The 24,049-nt window shown below is 45.6% G+C and overlaps 1 protein-coding gene across 5 annotated transcripts in view; it reads left to right on the forward strand.

The window, feature by feature from the left end:
• The window catches only part of KCTD1 (potassium channel tetramerization domain containing 1), a 178,060-nt gene that overhangs the window by 148,365 nt on the left and 5,646 nt on the right, over positions 1-24,049 (forward strand). For all 5 annotated transcript variants that reach the window (XM_032310238.1, XM_032310239.1, XM_032310237.1 and 2 more), the window contains exon 3: positions 8,881-9,025. In XM_032310238.1, coding sequence (XP_032166129.1) covers positions 8,881-9,025 — 145 coding nt within the window. The remainder of the gene's footprint in view (positions 1-8,880; positions 9,026-24,049) is intronic.

The following is a 24,049-nucleotide window of genomic DNA, read 5'->3' on the forward strand; positions in this document are numbered from 1 at the left end:
GCTGGGGTCCACAGTCCAGCTGCCAGAGTGTCAGTTCTGGCCTCAGGGCTGAGAAGCTGGCCACGGCAACCCCACAAAACGGAGCTGATAATGTCCCCCTCACAGGCGTGTTGTGAGCACTCAGTGCTATGACCTGCACAGAGTGAACTCTCAGGAAATGTAGTTCTTCCTGGACATCCATTTATTCGCCTAAGAATTCTTCGGGTTAAGTAGTATCCTGTTTCTCAGATGAGGAAATCAAAATTCATTGATTTGGTCTGAAAGATGATAAAGTCAGGAATCAAATGCAGGTCTATGAGTTTTCGGGCTGAATGTGCTGGGGGCTCCTAAGATACTCCAGAAAGCACCACGCTCAAGCTCTTGGGAATAACAGTGCCCTTACATGCTCCCCGAGCTCCGCACTTTGAGAGAGCTGCTCTGCGCTTGCTGTGTTCCCACCGTCATGTTCCTTCTTGCCTGAAATCCCTTTTCCGAGCCCCTGTGCCCATCTCCTTATACTTCATGATCCCTACAACCCTGCACAGACATTGCCTCCTGCAGGAAGCCTTCCCTGCCTGCCCTGTGCTAGCTAGGTCCCCCTCTGTCCGTCCTTGAGTCCCAATGGGACTTCATCATGCTCATTTGAAAAGGCCTGGCAGAGCACCAGGAACACGATCGGCACTCAGTAAATGCAGAAAGAAAAAGCCTGCTTAACATAAATTCTGGTGGTTAAAAAAAAAAATCATATTAATTGTAATAATACATTTTTCAAAGTTAACAGTTAATGTAACTCTCTGAATTTTAGAAAAAAAAATGTTTCTAATCAGAGTCCTAGCTGGGGGCACTCATGAGATTCCTAGGGGATTAGCAGGCCCCTGAGTGGCCCCAAACTCCCCCCTCAGCCGTCAGTAGTCCCAGCAGTGATCAGTTCTCCAAAATGCCGAGTTCCAGAGTTGTTTTACTCTCATAGTTCTTCTCATATTTTAGACTTGCCTTTCCTTTTCCCCCTGGTTTCTTCAGTTCTATGTATCATTTAAGAAAATGATGCTGCCTCAGGGAACAGTACTGGAAACATTACTTCCCCATAAGTAGACACAATTTGTTTTGTTTGTTCTTACCAAGAAGGTATTTCCCCCCCTTCTCTTAAATTACTTCTGTCCATTTCTATAACAAGCTTTGAATTAATTTGTATCTGTGTTCATGAAATACAGAGGGAATTTCCCACGTGTGGAAACTATAAAGAACTCTTCCTAGAATTGTTCTGTTACAACAACTTGAAGCATATTAAACACTGTTTATGATAGTTCAGGCTTCTAAAACAGTAAGTGGACCGGTGATTTCTTTCTTTTTAAACATTATAATCATACCCAGCTTCACCCCCCCCCTTTTTTTTTAAAGAAAAACATTTTTATTATGGAGAGACTATAATACTGAACTTCCAAGGATCTAAATTTCAGGTATCAATTTAGCATGTCTCCTTCCACCGTCTGCCTCCTTTCCCATCACCGCAGCAAAGGGGAAGAGGCGCCCCACTGGTTGCAGGACTGCCTCCTCTCTCCGTGTCTGCTGTCCTGAGTCTGGTTTTCTTGTAGTGACAGCTGTCCACACCCCTCTCACGTGCAGACACACCCCCACACCCTCAAGATTGAGCGGGCACAAACACACACACCTTCACCCAGCTCTGTATCCCATTTGCTGTCTTTCTCACGTCTCAAATACTAGGACAGAAACTTGGTTGGGAATGTAACTTGGACCAGTAGACATCACTTACTAACATAACAGACCAACTTGGAATAGTAGACATAAAGTATGAAGGTCCAAGTGCTTCTGAAAACAAAATTATTCAAAGAAAAACACTCTTCAGATGGGATTTTTTAAAAGTAATGTCCTCATGGGGGGACTAATGGCAGATTGTTTTTCTGTTCTGCTGCTTCTGTGTCCTCTACTCTACACTTTTCCAATTTTCAACATTGAGTGGATCTTACTTTTATAATTTAAAAATATCTCCCAGATGCTAAAAGGGGTAATTTGTCAGTTGCCTCTGAATCTCTTCCCCAGCAAAATAAATCTGGACCAGAAACTAAATGAGATCTTTTCTTTGAGTCCAAACCATATTTTCCATGGCTTGGAAGCCCAGGAGTGGAGAAAAGGCGTTTCTTGGCAAAGGGAAGCTAAGTGGGTGACAGCCCAACCACCTCCCTCCTGCCCTTTTCTCGCCAGCTTTACCCCTTGGTCTGTCTGTGGCACTTGGTTCTCAGCCCTGGGCCACTGCAGATTTCTCCTACTGCCTTCCTCACTGTATGATCACCATGTGCATTCTGGCTCTGGAGAACAGAAAGGATTAACCCGCTTACCTCTGGTAAAACAGGGCCCAGTGTCATATTACGTGCCATGGTGCTTGATGTCACGTGGGTGTTCACCAGGCGGCAGGAGGAGGATGGGGTGTGTGGAGGCTTGGAAGTGTTGGAAACCTCTCCTTAGCTGTAAAGTCACAAATCCCACAGGGGTGTGTCAGAATTAAATTAGGTTCATAGCACATAAGGGAACACAAGAGCAGCAAGGTAAATGGAGTTGGAACCTCATGTGTCATTCCTCTCCCCAGAAATTTTCATGGTCCTAAGAATGCTCACTTCTCCATCCTATTTTATGCCCCTTCACCTTGTACCAACAGTTTGGAAGTAACCTCTGAAGTCTCCAAGTGTTTTGATTGGGTTCCATTGAGTTTAGGGGACCTACTCAGTACACCTGCAATCAGCCCCTGAGTCTCAACTTTTTGTTTCACAGCTATTAAATAGATAGTTTGTCTATAAAGTTGATAATCATCAAATTTTCGTGGGATAACATTCAACATTAGCAAACTCCAGTGAACTATGAAAATTATGTATTCCTCAAGGAAAGTTGTTAAGTTGTCATTTTCTTTGTTAGAAATTGCTCATGAAAAGGCATTGTAAATTAATGGTCAAGGACAGAGGCTTTTGAATCAGACCCAGGTTGTAACTTGAGCCAAGTGACAACCATTCTGGGCTTCAGATTCCTCATCTGTGAAATGAGAATAATATGGCCACCTCATAGGATCATTATAAAACCAAATGAGATCAAGCCCATAAAACAGCCAGCTCACTCTTTGGCACATAATACAATTCAATAAATAGTAACTAGCATTAGAGCAGTTGGCCTCCAAGGGCTTGAACGTGACCTCTGCCCATTACCCCAGGGACAGTATGGTGGGTTCAGGGCCAGCTCTGTGTCTAGCCAGCTGTGCATCCTTGAGCATTACATGTTTGGGACTCCATTTCTCCATTTGTAAAATGGTACGTTGACCTAGGTCATTCTGGAGATCTTTGACTTCTACAAGTTTGGTTGGCAGTTTCAGAAGAGGTGCTCTGACAGTTCAAAGCGACTGAATGACTGAAAACCTCTCAAGTCCATGATGCTGACTCGTTCTTCTTTAGTCTATGCTCATCCTTTCTTCGCACTGGTTCTCAGCTCAGCTGTTCATCAGACTTACTCGGGGAGATGCCTGGGCCCCAACCCTAAGCGGTAATTACATCAGACGATCTGGCGGTATTTTTAAAAAGCCCCTTGGTGATTCCATGTGCCACCAGGTTTAAGAACCATTGCTGTATGCAGATAACACAGTCAGAAGCAAGGCAGAGGAGAAAGGATGTGGATAAGCCACAAACTGCATCTTCAAGATGTGATTTCAGATTGCTGTTTTCATTCAGCCTCACTTCGAAATTGCTCTTTTCCTTAACATGACTGGAGAGCATAGCCTGACATCAGCCCCCATCAGCCTCAAAACCAAATCCAGACTTCTTGACGTGGCTTATGCAGCCTTTCATGATCTAACTCTGTTGCTCAAGCCTCATTTTTCAGGTGGCCTGACTGTGCTCCAGTGGGGAGTAATCACATGCCAGGTTTCTTCTAGCTTCAAGACTTTCTGTCTTTCCTGTCCCTCTCCTTTCTTACCTGACCTTACCTGCCACCCGGGCACCTGCCAGCTTCTGCTTGTCCTTCAGGTCTCCACTGAACTTTCTCCTTCTCCCATGCCTCCCCAAAGTTCAGTTGGGTACACCCCCTACGTACCCCCATAACCCACTCTACATACCCAGTGACACATTGCACTTGATCTGTGTTCCCAACCCCACAGATTGGAAAATTCCACGAAAGCAAGGAATGTGTGGTTTATTCACCAGTGCATTCCCTGTATTTCACACGATCAAGCTCAGTGAATATGGGTAGAATAAATAATTGAATGACTGCACAATAAAGGGAAATTCTTAAAGAACTGAGTCACAGTAAATTAAAGAAACCAGATCCTATGAATGAATGCACAAGAAAAAATAAATTCTTGATGACAGAGTCACACTAAGGTATATCAGGCCCTATCCCTATCCTCTTTTTCATTTAAGACCATTCTTTAATATCAGAGAGAGGGGGAGCCATAGTGGGGAACCAGACTTAACTTTCCACAAGAAGGAGCTTAATTTCCTTGGAGACTTGATCCTGCATTATTTGTTCCATAAACAATAATCAATAGTGTTAATATTAAAAAGCCAGAGAAATATATTTCAGTATCTTTTAATGCACATTTTTAGTGAAACGTTATAATCTTATTAGTTAATGAAATATTTACAGATAAAATGACAGGATGTTTGGGGTTTACTATAAAAATTCAACTAGGAGAGAGGGAGCAATAGAAGTATCCGTGAAACAAGCTTGGCCAAGAGTTGACAGCTTTTGAAGCTAGATGGACAACTGGGGGTTTATTATATCATTTTCTCTGCCTTGGTCTAACTTTGAAATTGTCCAAAACGTTAAAAAATAAATGTAAAAAATTACAACCGTGGAAGGACGTTTTTCTCAGCATTGCTGTCTGGTTCAGTGAGTGTCAAAAACAAAACAACACACCAAAAACCAAGGCGGCCATACATCATCCGGAGCCAGCTTGGTCTTGGTCAGTTGGAAAACAGGAATGTTCTCCAAGGTTAGTAAACTGTAATCAGTTCCACATAGTTTTCAGGCACCGGAGTTTACAAATCACTGCGGTGTGATTTGTAACTCCATTCATACGTCCAGGAGAAATACAGCCCATGCCGATGTTCCCCCCTTGTTTGCTTAGCCAAACAATACTTTGCCACGGCGCATTCAGGACAGACCCCAGGACGCCATTTTACGATCCCTGGCACCGCCCTGTCCTTCCGCATTGTTTTCACAGCTCGGAACGTGCTTCCTTTTAAAAAGTAGAAAAAATCAGCAGCTTACCATTGCCCTTTACTACTCCTGACATGTGGTGTCTCAAATATGGGGCCTCCGCCTCCTCGGAGAGGCCCTCCTCCGACGGGAATGTGCCTTGGCGAGGCCCGCGGGCTCTCCTTTCCCAAGCCTTGCCCTTCTCTCCACAGCGTTTTCCCTCTCAGCTCCGACCCAGACCACTCGGCTTGGGCCCGGATTGGGGAGGGGGGGAAGTGCTGCCATCTTGGAGGTCTCTCCCTTCCTGGTCCTCCAGGCATAGCCTCCCGGGCCCGGTGTGAGCTGGAGACGAAGGTTCCGGGAGCGAGGAAGGTTCCGGGTCCACAGCCCCGTGCCTGGTTGTGCACCTCGCTGGGGCTCCTCACCAGTGGGGTGGTCACCAGCCCTCTCTCCTTGCTTCCATCCTCTTTCAGCCTGAGCGATTCTGACTGGAGACTCAGCTTTCCCCCAGTGCCTCACCCAGGGACGGCAGCCACCTCCCAGGCCCTCGCTGGGCCTCCTCTCAGACTTCCCTCCAGCTCTTCCCTTGTGCCTCCTATTTCGGCCACGTGGGCTGCGAAGGTGCTTCTCATTGCAAGGAGGCCTGGTTTCCCGAATCTGCCAGAGGTGGGGTTTACTGGGGGCTTTTTCACCCTAAAACCTTTTATTTTATTTTATTTTGAGATTTTATTTATCTGACAGAGCTCACAAGTAGGCAGAGAGGCAGGCAGAGGGGAGAGGGGGACGCAGGCTCCCTGCTGAGCAGAGAGCCTGATGCGGGGCTTGATCCCACAACGCTGGGACCATGACCTGCCTGGGCTGAGGGCATAGGCCTTAACCCACTGAGCCACCCAGGTGCCCCCCTAAAAGCCTTTAAATGGCACGTCTCTCCTACCTCACTGAGGTCTTCCACAAGACACCAAGGCCCAGATAGTTCTAGTGCCTGCTGTCTTCTGAGACGTGCTTCCACAGAAATCGTTGCTCGCGAGCGGGGGACACCTCCTCTTGTTGCCCTGTTTGTGAGCTCGTCATGAGCCCCTTTGCTTTTTCTCATCAACCTCGAGGAAAAGGGCAGTTTTATAAAAGAAACTTTTTTTTTTTTTTTTTTTTAAGATTTTACTCACTTCTTTGTGAGAGAGAGAGAGATCATGAGCCAGGCTGGGGGTGGGGGGGACGGTGTTGAAGCGGGCTTGCTGCTGAGCAGGGAGCCCAAAGTGGGGCTCCATCCCAGGAAGCAGGGGTCATGACCTGAGCCACCCAGGCATCCAGAAAGACATCATTTTATAAGATACAGAGAAGTCCATTGCCCCAGACCACAGCTAGGACAGGGCCCAGCCAAACTCCCCTCACCACTCAGTCAGTCCCTTACTTGTTGACTGTAGAGATTCACCAGTCACTCATGCTGTACCAGAGCGCATCCAGGGCTAGATTTTGAAGTTGAGCTTCCAAGAAAATAAGCGTAGGACTTACTTGAGAATAAAATACTTGATTTTCATCTCGTGACTAAAGTGACTTGCAGTCACCAGTACTCATATATAACAGGCCACAGAAGTCATCGATACACACGCTTGGATTTCATGGCAAAGCTCTTGCTAAACAAACAGAAGACAGAAAGTAAAAACTCTAGATCAGAAGCTTTCCTTTGATAGTGGCAATTCTTTTCATTCCATTCGTTGTAGGGAGGCCCCTTTAAGATCAAACAGACTGTGCACAAATCCTCCAATGCTACTTAACTAGTTGGGCAAGTTACTCATCCTTTTGAGCCTGTTTCTTCATCTTTAAAAAGGAGGATAATGGATCCTTTACATCCGTGAAGTGCTGAGGATAGGGCATGTTGTCTGGACAGCACTTAGTAAGAAGAACTCCCTTTTCTTCCCCTGTCCACCGTAAGTTTATCATGTTAACAATGAAGAGTAAAATGTCTCAGTAATAAGCAAACAAGTCTCGTTCTTTCCCATCCAACACCAAACTGTGCTGGAAACACTATAAATAAGTGACTGAGTGTGTTTTAGTTTCACTGCTTCTTTCTGTAGCCTGTTTGATTGATGTGTTAATGGGAAATGAATGACAAGGTTGCTTGCAGTGAAGGAGTCCTAGGGTGGTTGGGAGCCACACCCTGGACAAAACTGGAAGGAAGGAATTGTGAATCACCCTCCATTCATGGAAAGTTGGACGAAAACATCAGTTGAGAAAAATACTGAGTTTTAGAAAGATGACCTGACTGTCATGATCTCGGGGACCTGGGATCGAGCCCCGCATCTGGCTCTCTGCTCAGCAGGGAGCTTGCTTCCCCCTCTCTCTCTGCCTACTTGTGATTTTTCTCTCTCTCTCTCTCTGTGTCAAAAAAAGAAATATGACCTGACTATAATTAGTTGCTCTCTTCTTTGCACTTACTACCTTCAGGTAGGACATGAGTTTTCTAATTATCCTTGAAAAATTTTTTATTGAAGCAAATTCCCAAGCTTTTCTTTTGGGGGAAGGAGGGAAAACACCTCTCTGTTTGTCGGTTTGTTTGTTGTATTTTAGAAGGGGTAAAAGTATCGATGTACCCTTACCTCTGTCACATTTCAACATGTGATTTCAAAATTGTCTTCAAAGCAATAAAATGATGTTCCAAATCAGAGATAGACTGTGTGAGTTCCAAAAAAGCTTTTCATGAAAAAATAGAGCCATTTGCCCACCTGCACTATTAGTGAAAAGTGCAGTGCACCTTTTGGTCAAGGAAGTGATTTTAGTGTGTCATTTCTATTTTCTGATACACAATATTTGTTGTCAGCCGGCTGTCTACTTGTTTATGGTACAATGTGAGCGCTTTGTATTAACTGGATATATACTGAAATATGTAGGTTCAGCTCTCCTTAAAGGGATAAATGATAATGAATGAATGCAGAATGCTTTAACTGTAGTACATTGTTCAACTGTTAACTCTATAAATGGGAAAAACATATCGTGGATTCCTGTTTTTAAAAATGACCCGTAGCCACTCGTGTTCCAGTACTAGAACATATTTTGGGGGTGGTCAAGTATTTATTTTTTTATAATGATGCCTGGCTGTGACAGATGGTTTTTGCTGAGACCTAAGAAACTAGACTGTATATTGTTAACGGAAAAACATATTCTCTTAGACGAGTGATATTTTCAATGATTCCTTTCTATAATTAAATATAGATGTTAGCATATAGGCATTGATTTATTTTTGGAAAGTTTGTGATTCATGGGTGGGGAAAGCTCAGAAAACAGATTTCTTAAAAACTAAATTGCTTTCTCTGTAGAATCTGTTAAAAAGACACTTTGGAGCAATAACATTTTTTTTTTTTTTTAAAGTAGCGGAGAAGTTGGTTTTAAGTAACCCAGGGGAAAGGGTTGTCCATCACAGTGACAGCATTTAGCCGTAATCACCATGTCAGGGACATTTTCTTTACAGGTTCCAGACAGTGAATGAAAGGATTTGCTTGAAAAAGCCTGAGACTATTTTGAATTGTCTGGTCCTGAAATATTTATCAAGCAAGTATCAGTACTTCTCCAAGAAGCGTAACTGTGTACCAGGTGGTGTTTCCTGACCGCCATCTTTGAAACTGCTGCCTTTGACCGTGACACAGAGCCATAGCACTTAGTTTTAGCAGCCAGTCGTTTCTAATTGTTTTCACTGTTCCCTCTTTTCTATCACAGAATCGGAAGACTTTTTGATGGTACAGAGCCCATTGTTTTGGACAGTCTCAAACAGCATTATTTCATTGACAGAGATGGACAGATGTTCAGATATATCTTGAATTTTCTACGAACATCAAAACTCCTCATTCCTGATGATTTCAAGGTGAGGGATTCACGTTAAATTACCAATAGCATTAAATATGTGATTTGTTTTGATGCGCTCCCCCCAAGACATTTCAAGCTCTACATTTTTAATGTATTACCAACTCTCACGGCATCAGAGGTCGCTGACATGGTTGCACTGTCTTCCTGAAATAGAGGATATGGTCCTTAATGTTTTATGTGACCAGATGAGGACTGATTTTATTTTAAGACTGAATTATAATTTATTTGAGCACACTGAAAATAAGTTGATGAAATCCAAAGCTTACTCCTGCTAAGTCTTAGTAAGGTAGGAAATACAAGGAGACCTCCTTAGCTTAATAGACTTATTCTCCCAGCTATTTAAAGCAAGTATTCCACTTGACAGTAAAATTTTAGATTGTTCCCTTTGAAGTTAGTAACAAAGGTTAGACAAGAGGAACAAATAGAAAGTGTTAATATTAGAAGGAAATATACACAAATGTAATTTTTGCAGCTGTTAATATTCTTTAAGTAGATCCTAAAGAACCAACTAAATACTGTTAGAACTAATGAAGAACTCATTAAGGCATCTATGTTCGGGATCAATATATCACAATCAGTAGCTTTCCTACAGAATAGCAAGAGCCAATCATAAGATGTAATAGAAAGATATATCACTCATAGTAACAACAAAGTTTATAATACCTAGGAACAAACCTAACAAGAAATGGGCAAAGTCTGATTAAGAAAAGTGCAGATCTCTACCTAAAATATAAAAGAGAAGTTGTATACTTAAGGGAAATTCTGTGTTCTGGGATGGGAAGCCTCCATATTTTTAAGATGTCACCTGTCTCCAGATGATAAATTCAGAACACACCCATTTAAGTTGCAGGTTTTTTTAAAATGAAATTTGATCCATTTATAAAGTGTATGTAGAAGAAACAGAGCTTAAGAATAGCTAAATAAATAATTATGGATGATAATATTGGTGGTCATGGCAGGCTGTGGCAGATGTATCCTACCAGACATCAGAACATACTAGAGAGCTAGAGTAATTAAAAAATGTCAGGGTCTGGAGACAGATGTGTTTATAAAGAAATTTGGCATATTGAAAAGGTGGTAATTCAATCAGTGGGAAAACAAAGGAATAATGAGTAATTGGCACTGAGATAGTTAGCACAGAGATATTTGGAAAAAGTGTAAAGCCAAAGCCATATCTCATGTCAAATTCACAGATACTTCAGAAATAAACATAAAAATTAAAACTGTAAAAAATACCAGAAAAAAATAAAGGAACTTCTGAAAGCATAATTTTGAGGCAGAGAGGGCCTACCCAAGGAAGACTTAATACCCAGAACATAGCCTTTAAAAAAAAAAGTAGAATTAAAGACACCACATATGAAAAAATAAAAAATAATACATAAATAAACCACATACAAATAAAAGACATGTGTTAGACTACAAGAAATATTTACTATAAAAGATTAATATCATTAATAAGAGAGGTTCCTAAAATTTATAAGAAACCTATAGACAATCCAACGGAGAACATTTTTAGATAGAAACAAATCTCCCAAAGAAAAAAAATAGAAATTGCCTACAAACATTGGAAAAGATAATTTAATCTCTGTAGACTCAAAGAAACAAAAATTGAGATACCCCTTTTTATTTATTGGATTGGCAAAAATGTAAAAAATTATTAATATACAGTGTTGGGGATATACATTGTGGTTGGGAATAAAAATTTTTGGAGGGCAGTTCAACAGTTCTTAAGTTTTCAACCATACATACTCTTTGATCGAGCAGTTTGGAGTCTGTTAGTTTATTTTCTAGAAATAGTTGCATAAATATGCAAAGATATATGTATGTGTGATGTTTATTTTGGTCATACTATTTGTAATAGCAAAAACTTGATACAACGAAAAAAAATGTTCAGCAATGGCACATACTCACCAATAGCTCTATTATCTGATGTGGGGTGGGGGTGGGGGGTGGGGGAATCGCCAAGATTTTTGTCATTCAGTGAAACTACTAAGTTTCAAAAGATGCATAGCCCAATTCGTGTTTATGTAAAAAATATGTGTGCGTAAATACACAAAAAAGATCCAGAAGATTAGATCCCAAACAGTAGGGCCTCAGGAGGGCCTCCGTCCATCCTCTCCTTCAGGATTTTGAGCCGTGGGGCACCTGCCAAGTATACATTTGGTGAGGAAATGGGAGAGAAAGAGTCAGAACCGCAGCTAGCCCGCGTGGGCACTTCCGGCAGCCGTGAAATCAGCCTGAGGCAGCACCTGACCCCACGGCTCCCCACACCAGGGCCGGCTCCCCCCACCAGGGGCGGCTCCCCCCACCAGGGCCGGCTCCCCCCACCAGGGGCCTCCCAGAGTGCGCCTGTGCCGGTGCTGAGTGCCATTCCGGCTTTAAAGACAGACGAAGTTGGTTTGTGCAACACGGCTCCTTATGAAAGCAAGCTACTTTGTCAGTGCTCATCTCTTCCAATTCCGGAAGGAAAACATATTGGGAGTCTGTTTCTCAGATGGCACCATCCTGGAGGGTTTTCAGGGGTAATTTTGAATGTGTCTTTCTTTTTTTTTTTTTCCCTTTCTGTGCCGACTTTTGAACCTCTTTCCTGCCTTCCCTTCATGCCACCTCACTCACTGGCGAGCATCTCACGCAGAGGCCAAAGGGAGGTTTCCCACCTGCAGCCCCCAGTGGAAGCCTGGGGACACACCTGCTCAGACACAAGCAGAGAGAGCTGGCCGGGGGTAGGTGCGGGCCTCACAGCAGACGCAGGTGGAGCAGAGAGCTGGGAAGAAAGTCAGCACTGCTTCTAGAAAGCAGGCTCTGGCCCCACATGGAGACAGAAAGTGGGGCTGAGTTCTGCACTGGACACAGGGCGTGAGGGGAGGGAAGAGTAGGAGGGGGCCTGCTGTACGGGGGCACGGACTCAGCAGTGGCCCCCGCCAGTAATGAGACCTGGCGCCTCGAATGTCAGGTGTTCGCCGATCAGGTCTAGGCTTCTGGCGTCGGAGAGCAAGGAAGCAAGTAGAAAAGGAAGGGCTGAAAGTGTCATATGGCAACAGTTGGGGGGGGGGCAGTGTGTTCCTTATCACTCCTGTGTCCCTAGAAGGATTGCAGTGGACTTGGGGGAAGGGGTGAAGGAAGGACATTTCACTTTTAGTTCTGTGTGAGGGTGATTGCATTTCCAAATGGCCACTCAGAATCTCTATGTGGAGAGTTCATTGGCTCCTCAAGCTGCCCTGTCATAAGCTGGCCGTGTCCGCCCCCCCCCCCCACACCCCGCTACCACTGTGAGACCTGCTCCCTTTCTTTGTGTCCCGTCTCTGTAAAACATGTCAGAATCCACCTGCCTCCTCCAGGCAGGGACCTGGAAGTCATTCTGCACTTTGTCCCGTCGTCACCCCCCCAAACACAGTCCGTCAGTGAGCCAGTCTGTACTACTTTCCAGAAACTTCTCGAATCAGTTCCTTCTTCTCATCCCACCTCCCTATCCAAAGCTCAGCTCTCTGGATGACTTGGAGTAGCATCCTCACCGATTGCCCTCTCCCACCGTTTCCCCCTCGCGTCTTCTCTCCATGTTGAGACCGGGAGACATTTCCTCATCAGACTTTTTATTTCAAGACCATTGTAGACTCTCATGTAGTATAAGAAGAAATAGTAGATCTTATGTTATGCAGTTCCCACCAGTAGTAACAGCTTGCAAAATGATAGTACAATGGCACAACTAGGATGTTGACCTTGATACAGTCAAAGCACAGAACATTTCCGTCATGGCAGGGATCCCTCCCGTTGCCCTTTTATAGCCACACCCTTCTCCCTCTCCCCCTCCTCTGCCATCTTCCACCCCATCCCTCACCAAGGGACACTTTCTGAAAAAAGTAGAGTTATCATGACTTGCTCCTGCTTGTAACTCTACAGAGGCGTCCCATTCATTTTTCATGGAGCAAAGCAGCATACTCTTGCCAGAACCCACAAGACCCAGAATACTCCAACCCGTGTTCTCTACCCGCACCGCCCCCCCGCACCCAGCTCTTACCTACACATATGCCCTACAGGAATTTCCTTAGTTCCACAAGGATGCCATGTTCTTGCCCCCTTCAAAGAGACTATTCTGTCTGCCGAATGCTCTTTCCCTGGCCTTCTTTATGTTATCCGGGCTCATTGTATTCATCACTAAGCCATCCCTGCCTAGTCCAGCTTAGGTTTGCCTGTACCCTGCGATTCTCCCCGTGGTCACACATGTGCATTTGTGATTATTTGTCTTCACTGTCTGGCTCTGTGTACCCAACTATAAGTTATACACGCTTTTGGCTACAGGTGTTCGAATAACCTATCAGCAGTGCCTTAAACTAACGGAGATTTGTTTTTTTCTCACATAAGAAATCAGAGGTCCATGGTTCTGACAGTGATGTCTTCTCAGTGGTGTCATAGGGACGAGGACTCTGTCTTTTTGTTTTACCATCTTCAGTGTTGATACTTTGGCCTCACACTTGTCACCTCAAGGTCATAAGGTGCCTGCCGCAGCTCCAGGCATCACGGCCTCATTCCAGGCAGGAAAATGGGCCCAAAGCCTTTTTAACTCACAAAATTTCTGTCCTTGTCAGAAGATTCCCCAGTAGACTTTCCCTTTATCGGTCAGTGGCTAGAATTGAGTCTCCCTAACAGGCAGAGGAGGCTGAGAAAGGGGTGTTTTTCTTTTTTAGCTTTTGTAGTCAGAGAAATGAGCAAAGGCTAGAGGCTGGGAATAGACTGTCCCACTAGCTCAGCCCTGGCACATAGGAAGCACGTGAAGGTTTATGACATGAGTGAATGAATGCACGGATGGATACATAAACGAATGACATGAGACCCACATTCAAACCAAATTTGGTTCCTACCCCATACCTGCTCATATAATTTCTTACATCCAAACTCTGGAGATCTTATATATATATCCGGACTCTCTTCCTTGTAAGGGTCTCCAAGGCATGGACTTTTTATATTTTCTAAAGGACATTGTGCGCTGGGCACATAATAATTACTTAGTATTAATTAACTTAAATACAGCAGGAGTCACAGGAGACCAGAAGCAACACACTAATTTATAGGACTAATTTATTGGACGAAAGGGCAGATTAAAAAAAAGTGTGTATAATACCATCATCCTAAGCAACTTACATGGGTAAAATATTAATTTATAATTCCATGATTAAGAAAGATGCAGACTCCAGGAAATACAGAGCAGCGAATGGGGAATTATAGTTAGAACATGATGACAGCCATTTGTCGGGAGTCGCAGTGTGTCCCAGAAATGGAGCGAGGTATTGTGAACCCCTTCAGGGTGTTATTTTGTTCTTGGAGAGCATTGAAGTTAGATGTAGACAGACAGACTTCCTCATGGGAGTTAGGCTGCGGCGGATCCCTGACCACAGTCCCTTGAGGGTTCACCCAGTGGGCCAGGATGGGCAAGGTGACGGCTCTGCACCTTTCGAGCTCCCTGAGGATTCTAGAACCCTGCTGTCCATCAATTCTAAGTGCAAAACATAGCCATTAATAGCCCAAGGATTTAGCTGTAGCACACGCTTGGAGAAAAAGACAAAAAGCATGTCAAATGGAACTCACGTCTCCCAGGGCCCTGAAATGTTTCCCATGGACGCTCCAGGTGATAGGCTATCAATTACGGGGCATTCTGGAACCTGGAGGAGCAGCAGAAGGAGAGTGGAAGCTGAGGCGGCCATTCAGCTCCTTGGCTGATGGTGGAATTGAAGCAGCTTGTGCCGACCACAAACGCAGACGTACGCACAAATGAGCTCTCAGTCTGCCCGTCCCTGAACAGCACAGCAGGTGCTTTCTTCCTCACCGGAGTCCATTTCCTGACCTGGGAGAAGGGACGTGGCATGAGGAGAGAATCTGTCTTAACTAGGTTTGGTAGGGAAAGCATTCCTTGATTTCTGGCTCCCCTCTCCAGCTCTTGAATGGTGGATTGGAGTGAATGCGTGCAGCGCTGACATCACGGTGTCCTACCTCCCCGCTAAAATGCCACTGTGCACGTATGCTGTATGCACTAGATCCCCACTTACCAATTTAGGTCATCGTTGAAGTGGCAGCTGCTCATGCCCTGCTTCCGCTGGACGGCACTGGAATCTCTTCTCGAGTAAGTGATTGTAGAACTTCCCTGCTCTGTTTTATTATGAAGGTGACGGTCCTTGGTTTCCCTCCTCCCAGCGATAAGGACTTGTTCGTCGTTGCTTCGTTTTCTGCTTACCTACATGTGTTGTCTAGGCAGACACACACATTTGTAATTCCCAGTACACCAGGAGTCCGGAATTTTGGTTCCCTTTTCGATGGGGAATCACAAAAAATTACCTCTTTCTAGCCTTGTGTTCTGAACATCCTTGTTAAGTGTCCCCCACATTGCTAGCATCTTTTATGGTCACAGCTGAATGTCCACAGATAAGATAAAGAAAAATTTGCTTATAGACAGTCCACAACTTACCTATCCCTGGCTTAAGTTTAAAAAAAAAAAATGAATCTGTTCTTTCTAATAAGCTGTGCGTATTATAGAAAAGGATATGCACATTGTAGAAAATTAGAAGAACGTCTAAGCCCCGTATTCCCATCTCTCGGAGATTGCCAGTATTAAAATCTTAGTGCATGCATGGACTTCTGTTCTTTTCCTGTCCTTACTTCTGACAGTAATCTCTATCTTCCTCTTTCAATGAAATCAGACTTTCTCTAATACTGGAACCATATTCAGATTTCCCAGCTTGACCCCAGACTGTCTTTGTGGGCAGTTTCTCCAAGATGTGTCTGATGTGAGACTGCATATCGAATCCAGTTATGTTCCTTCCTTTTATTACCTAGCATAGTCTGTCACTTTTTATATGATGCTGACTCGCTGAAGAAACCGGGTCAGGTGCCCCACAGAGAGCCCCTCTTCTGGATTTGTCTGGCTGCCTTGTCATAGGTAGTTTGGTTCGTTACTGTAACTTCTGATTCCCTATAAACTGCAAATTATATCTGAAGGCCTGACAGGTTTAGGGTAAACATTTTGGTGAGAATACATCTCTGATGATATTGTGGACCTCATATTACATGGCATTAGTAACCATATGTGTTTGAAGGCTAGCACATTTGTTAACGATCTCGGTCAAGCTCTGAGTTTCTCCTCTCGCGCTATTAGCGTTTTGAGCCAGATGGTTCTCCGTGGCGGGGCTGTCCTGTGTTACAGGATGTTGAGCAGGATCCATGGCTCCCACCCACCACATGCCAGCAGCACATACCCAGCTAGGACAACCCAGGACGTCTCCAGACTTGGCTAAATGTCCTCTAGGGTCAAAATCAGCCCCAGCTGAGAACCAGGAAGAAAGAGAGGAAGGAAGTTTTGATGGGAAGCTTATCACGTAGAATTAGCGGGAGCATTCTCTCTCAGGGCGACTCTGAGGCCCTCAGACTTGGGAGGCCATCAAGTCCTTCTAGAGGGCCATCCGTGGCTCTGCCCCAACAGGGCCGGGGGTTTCTTTTCCCATCCTTGGTTCTGCAGAGACCATCTGACTGGCTCTAGGGGCTCCAGTGCTTAGGCTTTGGCCAGTCTGCTATGGCAAGCACACGTGGCTTCTAGGCGCTCACTCTTGAGGGTCAGACTTCCTTGGAGAAGGCAGAGTGGTCAGCTGGGTAGACCTCCAAGAAGTCTCTTCTCCAGTATCTAAGAGAGTGCCCCCTTAGGATGGCTGCCCCAGCCCATTGCATTCCTGGGGCAGAGACTATGACTTGTAGGACCCCTGCCCAGGGCCACTTCTCTTCCTCTCCCGAGCACACTCCCTCAGAGGCAAGGCCAGCTGCAGCACCCAAAGAGGAGGGTTGGGAGGCAGGCAGAACAGCCAGCTGGCAGCCCCAGCACCATCTCACATGGCATCTCTAGCCCCTGCTCTCACCCCGCCCTACACACCAGGTCTCACCCCTGCAGTTAGTATCCCAGTGAATTGGCAAGCCAGGGTGTGGCTTGAGAATGCAGATGGATCTGCTCTCAGCTCCACCACAAACACCCCATCATTATCCCCTGTGTCTACCCTGCCTTTCTCTAGGAGATTGACAGGTGCTGGGGGAGGGAGACAGTGGTCAGGTGGAGAGGGGACGCCTTGCCACTGCTTCTGTTTCCTTTACTAGCTGAAATCCATTCAGGCTGAATGTCAGGCTGGATATCCTGCCCCCCCCCCCCCACCCCTGGAAAATCAAGAGTAGTCAGGAGAAGCTGGAAGTTGGCGCTGCTGGATGGGAAGGAGGCCTCCTGGCCAGAAGTCTCATATTGGTAGTAGGGGGAAAAGGATCAAGTGGGCCAGGCTTCCAGGGCTTTGAAGAAAGGAAAGGGGGTTGCCGGGGGTGGGAGGGATGAACAGGTAGAGCACAGAGAGGGTTAGGGTAGTGCAACTACTCTGTATGGTGCCATTCGTGGTGGGTACATGTCATTATATGTGCGTCCAAACCCATAGACTGAACAGTGGCAAAAGTGAGTCCTAGTATGAACTGTGGACTTCGGGTGACCATGTAGGCTCATTGGTTGTAACAAATGCACCACTCTGGTGGGAGATGGGTGTATGGGAAATCTCTGTACTTGCCCTTCAGTTTTATGTATGTAGGTGTGTACGTATTTACAGATTTTATTTTAAAGAGGGAGAGAGCAGGGGGAGGGCTAGAGGCACCAGGAAAAGAGAAACAGACTCCGTGCTGAGCATGGAACCCCAAGCAGGGCTCAGTCTCACGACCCTGAGATCAGGACCTGAGCAGAAACCAAGGAGTCAGACGCTTAACAGACTGAGCCAATCAGGCGCCTATTGCCTCTCAGTTTTAACTGTGAACCTAAAACTGCTGTAAAAATATTAAGTCCTTTTAAAGAAAAAAGGAAGAAAGAAGGGAAGAAAAGAGAGAGAGAGGGAAAGAAGGAAGGAAAGAAGGAAGATTGCAGAGCCAGGGAAATTAAGAATTTTAGACACCCCAAATCTGAAATACTGGAAAAATCTATGGTGGCCCATCTCCCACCAAAAAACAAAAACAAACAAACAAAATAACAACCAAAAAAATTAAAACTAAAGGATGTTAAGGCCCACAGAGATTTTTTTTTCCCTATGACTACTACCTGGATTCTATTTTTGAAATGTAAAATATAAAATCCTTCATTTCTCTCATTTTCTTGGTGCCCCTGCTTTGCAGGCGCCCTGATATGTACACCTCTGCCCTCTGGGGAGCCAAGCACTGCCTGGGAGACTTGGGATGGACTGGACATGTTCCCCAGAGGAAGACCCTTTTCGTACCTCCAGCATCTAGCATGGCATCTGGCACACGAACAGATTTTAAAATGAACAAGTGGCTGAGTTGCCTTTTGAGTAGAAGGATGTGCCAACTACTGTGTGTAAAACTTCCAAGGCCATCAGGAGTTAAATAAATATCTGTTGGGTGGAACCAGTAAATGTGTGAGGGCAAGCTGAGTAATGACCCCCAAGGAGGTCCCGGTCCTAATCCCCGGAATGGATGACCTTAAGTGGCCAAAGGGACTTTGCAGCTGTGGTTAAGAGTCTTGAAATGGGGAGATTATCCTGGATAATCCAGGTGGGCCCAGTGGAATCACAAAGGTCCTTACAAGGGAGAGAGGGAGGGAGGAGGGTCAGAGTCAGAGAAGAGGTGATGAAGGAAGTAATGTGATTGTTGGCCAGGAGCCAAGGAATGCAGGCAGCCCCTGGATGCTGGAAAGGGCCCGAAAGCCATTGTTCCCTAGAGCCTTCTGAAGGAAGGCCGTCCTGCCTACCGGCAGCTCGACTGACTAGCCCTAAGCCCCATCTCAGACTTCGGACCCCCTGGACTGTGCAAGAGTGAATCTGTGTTGTTTTAAGCCACCAAATTTGTGGTCATTTCTTACAGCAGCAGTTGGAAACGAATGCACGGTGTATATCCCTTTCCTCCCTCTAGGGAGAATGTTTTCTGAATTCCAAATATTTAATCAAGAAATCAGCTTTCAAAACTTGGTCTGTTTGCATTTTGGAGTCCACCCGTATTTACCTCCTTGTTCCATGTACCTCTCTCCAGGGTCTTGGCAAAGCTCAATTTGTTTGTCTGTAAAATGGGATCTAGATCTTTCTTCCTTTCTTTTCTTTTCTTTTCTTTTTTTTTTTTTTTTTTTTTTAAGATTTTACTTATTTATTTGACAGAGATCACAAGTAGACAGGGAGGCAGGCAGAGAGAGGAGGAAGCAGGTTCCCTGCAGAGCAGAAAGCCAGATGCGGGGCTCGATCCCAGGACCCTGGGATCATGACCTGAGCCGAAGGTGGAGGCTTTATCCCACTGAGCCCCCCAGGTGCCCCGGGATCTTGATCTTTCTGTGCCTCAAAAAACCACTGTAAACCTCAAAAAAGATTTATTTTAAAAACATGTATTCTAGGATTTTAAAGTTATTTAAACATGATAATAGGTTTTCCTTTATCTGGATATGAGGCTAAGCAAGAAATTTGAATGACGCTTCCTAAATGAAAGAAGATAAAATTGGCACACAAGCAGGGCAGAGGAATGATGGCAACTAGTCATTCTGGAGTTGCTTTGTTGAAAGCAGATATGGTTGCTTTGGATTCATTTCCCTCAAAAGAAAATCTGGGCTCAGGGGCGCTTGAGTGGCTCAGCTGGTTGAGCGTCTGACTCTCGGTCTTGGCCCAGGTCATGATCTCAGGGTCATGAGATGGAGCCTTCCATGGGGCTCTGTACTCAACTTAGAGTCCGCTTGAAATTCTCTCTCCCTTTCCCTCCCTCCTCTGCTCATACTCTCTCTCTAAGATAAATAAACAAAATCTTTAAAAAAAAAAAAGAAAGAAAGAAAAGGAAGGAAATCTGGGACCAAACTTGCTACTGCTCTATAAAATCCTGCTCAATCTCATCTCGTACCTTGAGGATGAAAGACTGAGTAGTTGTCTAGAGGTTGTAAAAGCCAAAGAAGGGAATGGAGGGTGTTGCCAGATAGGGACCAAGGTGTAAGGAAAGATTTCAAAAGATTCAGAGAGCAGAAGGAAGTGAGCATGAGGTCAGAGAGTCCAAAGGGAAGCTTGATAAAACAATAAAATATATGGGACATAGACAATACAATTAACTGATCCTGACTGAGGAAGGAGAGGAAAGCCGCAGTGGACACCGAGCCTGCTCTGCAGGGAGTTCGCCCATGAGCTGAGGCTGGAAGCGTGCGTTAGGAAGCAAAGAAAGACGAATCAAAAGGAGCCTGCCAAGAAAACAAATGGCCAGTGTGAGCTTAACTATGCAGAAAATGGTAACGACAAGAATGGCCTTTTTAGTTCTTGAGCTGGGAGACACTTGGAGGCAAGTGAACGTTGTGGGGCTGATGGTCAAACAGAGCCTGCGTGCTCGGCTGCTTTCTAGTACCTGCTAGCCCAGCGCAGATGGCATCTGCCCCAGAGACCCAAGGGAACAATGTGGTAAAGGGAGCGATGGAACCAGATGGTCAAGTAGAGGTGGTCAGGCACACCTGGTGGCCTGAGATGGTTCAAGGCCAGACCCATGAGTTAGCATCCCAGGGTACAGGATGACCTTCAGGGGACCTCTTTAAGCTACACTTTAAAAACTACTGGCAGAATCCTTGAGAAGTCACTGAGTGGGGCCAAAAGTCTACTAAGGGCCAGTGTTCCCCTCATTTTCCAGGAGCAGAGAACGATGAACATGGGCCCCATGGTGTAGGGAGCACTTTGTCAGTCCACGGCCAGACCTCGGAGCGGATGGCCCATGTGGCTTCTGAATTCAAAGGGAAAAAGAAAGGGGTGAGGATTCAGAGTGAGCATTTGTCACCCCAGGTCCTGCCAGCCTTACTACCTTCAGATTATGGTGGACAGACCAATGGATCAGGACACTGTCATGGATATAGACTCAGTGTATCAGACCTGATAGCACCTTCACTATGACTTATTCCTCTCATTTTATAGATAAGGAGAATCTCTGGGTGGTTTGGAGACTAGGGCCCGTCCCACATGTCCAGCCTTCCCCTGGGAGGTCCATCCGAACACATAGTATTTCAACAAGACACCCAGAAAATGCCACAACTGGGGGCTGGCTGATCTCAGAATTACAGGTTTTATAACTGTTTGAATAGCCCGAGTCCAGAGTCTTAATTTATTACCCAAGCATCAGCCTGAACCAAGGCCTGCAAGTAGCTCACTCCTGTCATTGCTTTTAAGAAATGATTCACATACAGAAACAGAACACTCGGTTCAGAATGACCGAAATGGGGCGCCTGGGTGGCTCAGTGGGTTAAGCCGCCGCCTTCGGCTCAGGTCATGATCTCAGGGTCCTGGGATCGAGCCCCGCATCGGGCTTTCTGCTCAGCTCAGCAGGGAGCCTGCTTCCTCCTCTCTCTCTGCCTGCCTCTCTGCCTGCTTGTCATCTCTCTCTGTCAAATAAATAAATAAAATCTTCAAAAAAAAAAAAAAAAAAAGAATGACCAAAATAACGAGAGCAGGAGCAGAACGTTGGATGAAAGAATGGACATTTCTCAGTGTGTTGGAACAAATTCCAGAACCTACAGTAGGCAGTCTGAAGAGGGGTAACTAATGGAGGATTTAAAATTTTTCACAAATGTTGCAAGAGGACCTCGCTCAGTAGCAGCTCTTCTAGAAAGTTCTGGAGACTTCACCGTAAGCAAAACATAAACCAGTAGGGTAATAGACACCAAGAAGATTAATACAACCTTATGCCATGTGGTATGCAGAATGATGGCCCCCCAAAGACATCCACATCGTAATTCCAGAAAGCCAGGAATATGTCATCTTCCATGGCAGAGGGGACTTTACAAATGTGATTAAGTGAAGGGTCTTGAGATGGGGAAGTGATTGTGGATAATGCAGATGGACCCAGCGTGCTCACCAAGGGTCCTTCTGAGTGAAAGGGGGAAGCAGGTGGGTCAGAGTTGGAGAAGATGTGACAATAGTAGAGGCAGGAGTGATGCGGCACCCCAGGCCAAGGAGTGCAGGCTGTCTGTGCAACTGAAAAAGGCAAAGATGTGGATTCCCCTCTAGAGATACCACCTTAATGACCCATTGTAGGCTTCCAGCTCCCAGGACTGTAAGAGAATAAATGTGTGTGGTTTTAAGCCACTCGGTGTGTGGTAATTGTTGCAGCAGCCATAGGAAATGAATGCAGGCTGCTTTAAGACTGGTTAGAATGTCCAGCCAAAATAATAATAACAACAACAATAATAAAGAATTCCCAGCCAAGCAAAGGTTTTACAGTGGACTCATTAGATCACATCTGAAATGTCAGGTTCAGTTCCAGTTTGGGTTTTCAGAAGTATGTTGATAAAGTCAGGCAGATTCCAGATGTCGGAGGACCTCTAAGTCATAACAAATAAGAAAGAGCTGAAAAGATTGGGTATTTTCAGCCTGAATGATATTAAGACATAACTGTTGTCTTCAAATGAGTGAAGGGTTCACATGTCAAAGAAAATTTAGGATCACTGTAACCCCTGATGAATTTGAATTAAGTTGGAATTACAGGGGAATTCAGGTCATTCTAACCAAGAAATTTCCAGAAGTGTAGTAAGAGCGGCCAACAAAGTAAATGCTATGCCCTGTTAGATAGTAAGCTTCCCATCACTGGAAGCATTTAATCAGAGGCTAATGGCCACTATTCAGCAATGTTTGAAAGAATTCCTCCATAAGGTCAAGGTTGGTCGATAAGACTGCTCTAAGCAATCTCAGATTGTAGACTTGATGACATACTTTCACTAGAGTCCAGGTTCTTCCTCGTGCTGTAATTTTTAATTCTCATAGGAAAATAAAAAGTAGTAACAGAAATTCTCACTTCTGTTGCTTGTGTAATCGTCAGTGCTGTTTTTAAGTCTCCTTGAGAGCTGTCATCTTGATAAGTAAAGATCGAGGTCACTGTCTCACCGTCAGTATACTTCCTAGTCGGCAAGCCCTCCGCCCCCCCGGCCCCCGGCCCCCCGCCCCGCCCCAGGGTCCCAGATACCCTGGAGGAACCGGCAGAGTCTCCACTCCTGCCCTCAAGCTGGTGGGGGCGGGCGCTCAGTTCTGTCCTATGTTAAGAGTGGCCACACCTCAGCTTAGTTCTCACCCCTCAAAGTACCTCCGGTGGGTCCAGAGGCAGAGCAGGTGCCAGAGTGTGAAAAGAAGATGATCTCCAGCAGGGAACCAAGACTCCCCTAAGAATGGGGTTGCCAGGAGAAGGCAGAATACAGGAGCGGTCCATTCTGCTGAGAAGGGTCTGGGACAGACAGCACCCTCCTCAACCCAAATGTCTCTCAACACATTAAGTGGAAGGTCCAGCTGGAGATCCACTGGCATGTTTCTCACCTCCCCACATTTTTCTCTGGAAACCCCAAAAAACTGCTGGCTGCTGCTTTTCCTGCTTAATTTGCAAGAAAAAGAGCAAAGTGCCACATAAAACCCGCTCTCCTGTGGTCATCGCCTCCACACTCCATCCCATCCAGATGGCAGAGGCGGGGCCAGCTCCCAGGCCCCGGGCTCTCAGTGTCGGCTCGGCTCGGCTGCATGCTCCACGCACCGCCTGCCAGCTCCGGCGCGGGGAAGGACTGCAGACACAGGACCCAGGCCTATGCCTGGACAGGTGTCCACTTGCCTCACACCCACTGATGATTGTGGTCATAGCTACGTGTAGACATCATACTGAGCCGCCTGATAACATCATTCCTCTGTCGCTGCCTCCCCCTCAGCCTCCCTCGTCCTTCCATTCAGTGACTTGTGCGTTTTCATACCTGCTTGCCAGATTGCTGGTTTAATTCTGTAGATTTGTTTTTAAGGTAAGAGAAAAAGAAACCGTGCTCGAGAGTGGTGGTTAATTGCTGTGCTTTCAGAAAGGGACCGGTTTCCTTTCTGGCCCCTCCGTCCTGCAGGGATCACGGGCTGGTTGGCCTCCCTCACTGTAGGATGGCAGCGCGGATAGCTGGCCAGGTGCGTCAGCCTCTCCCAGATCGTCGGAGATGGGGACCCAGGCTTAGGTAGCAGCAGCGGGCCCATCCATCAGGCGCCCACTCGCCATCTGCAGC

This window comes from Mustela erminea, chromosome 13 (genome assembly GCF_009829155.1).
Source record: "Mustela erminea isolate mMusErm1 chromosome 13, mMusErm1.Pri, whole genome shotgun sequence".
NCBI lineage: Eukaryota > Metazoa > Chordata > Mammalia > Carnivora > Mustelidae > Mustela > Mustela erminea.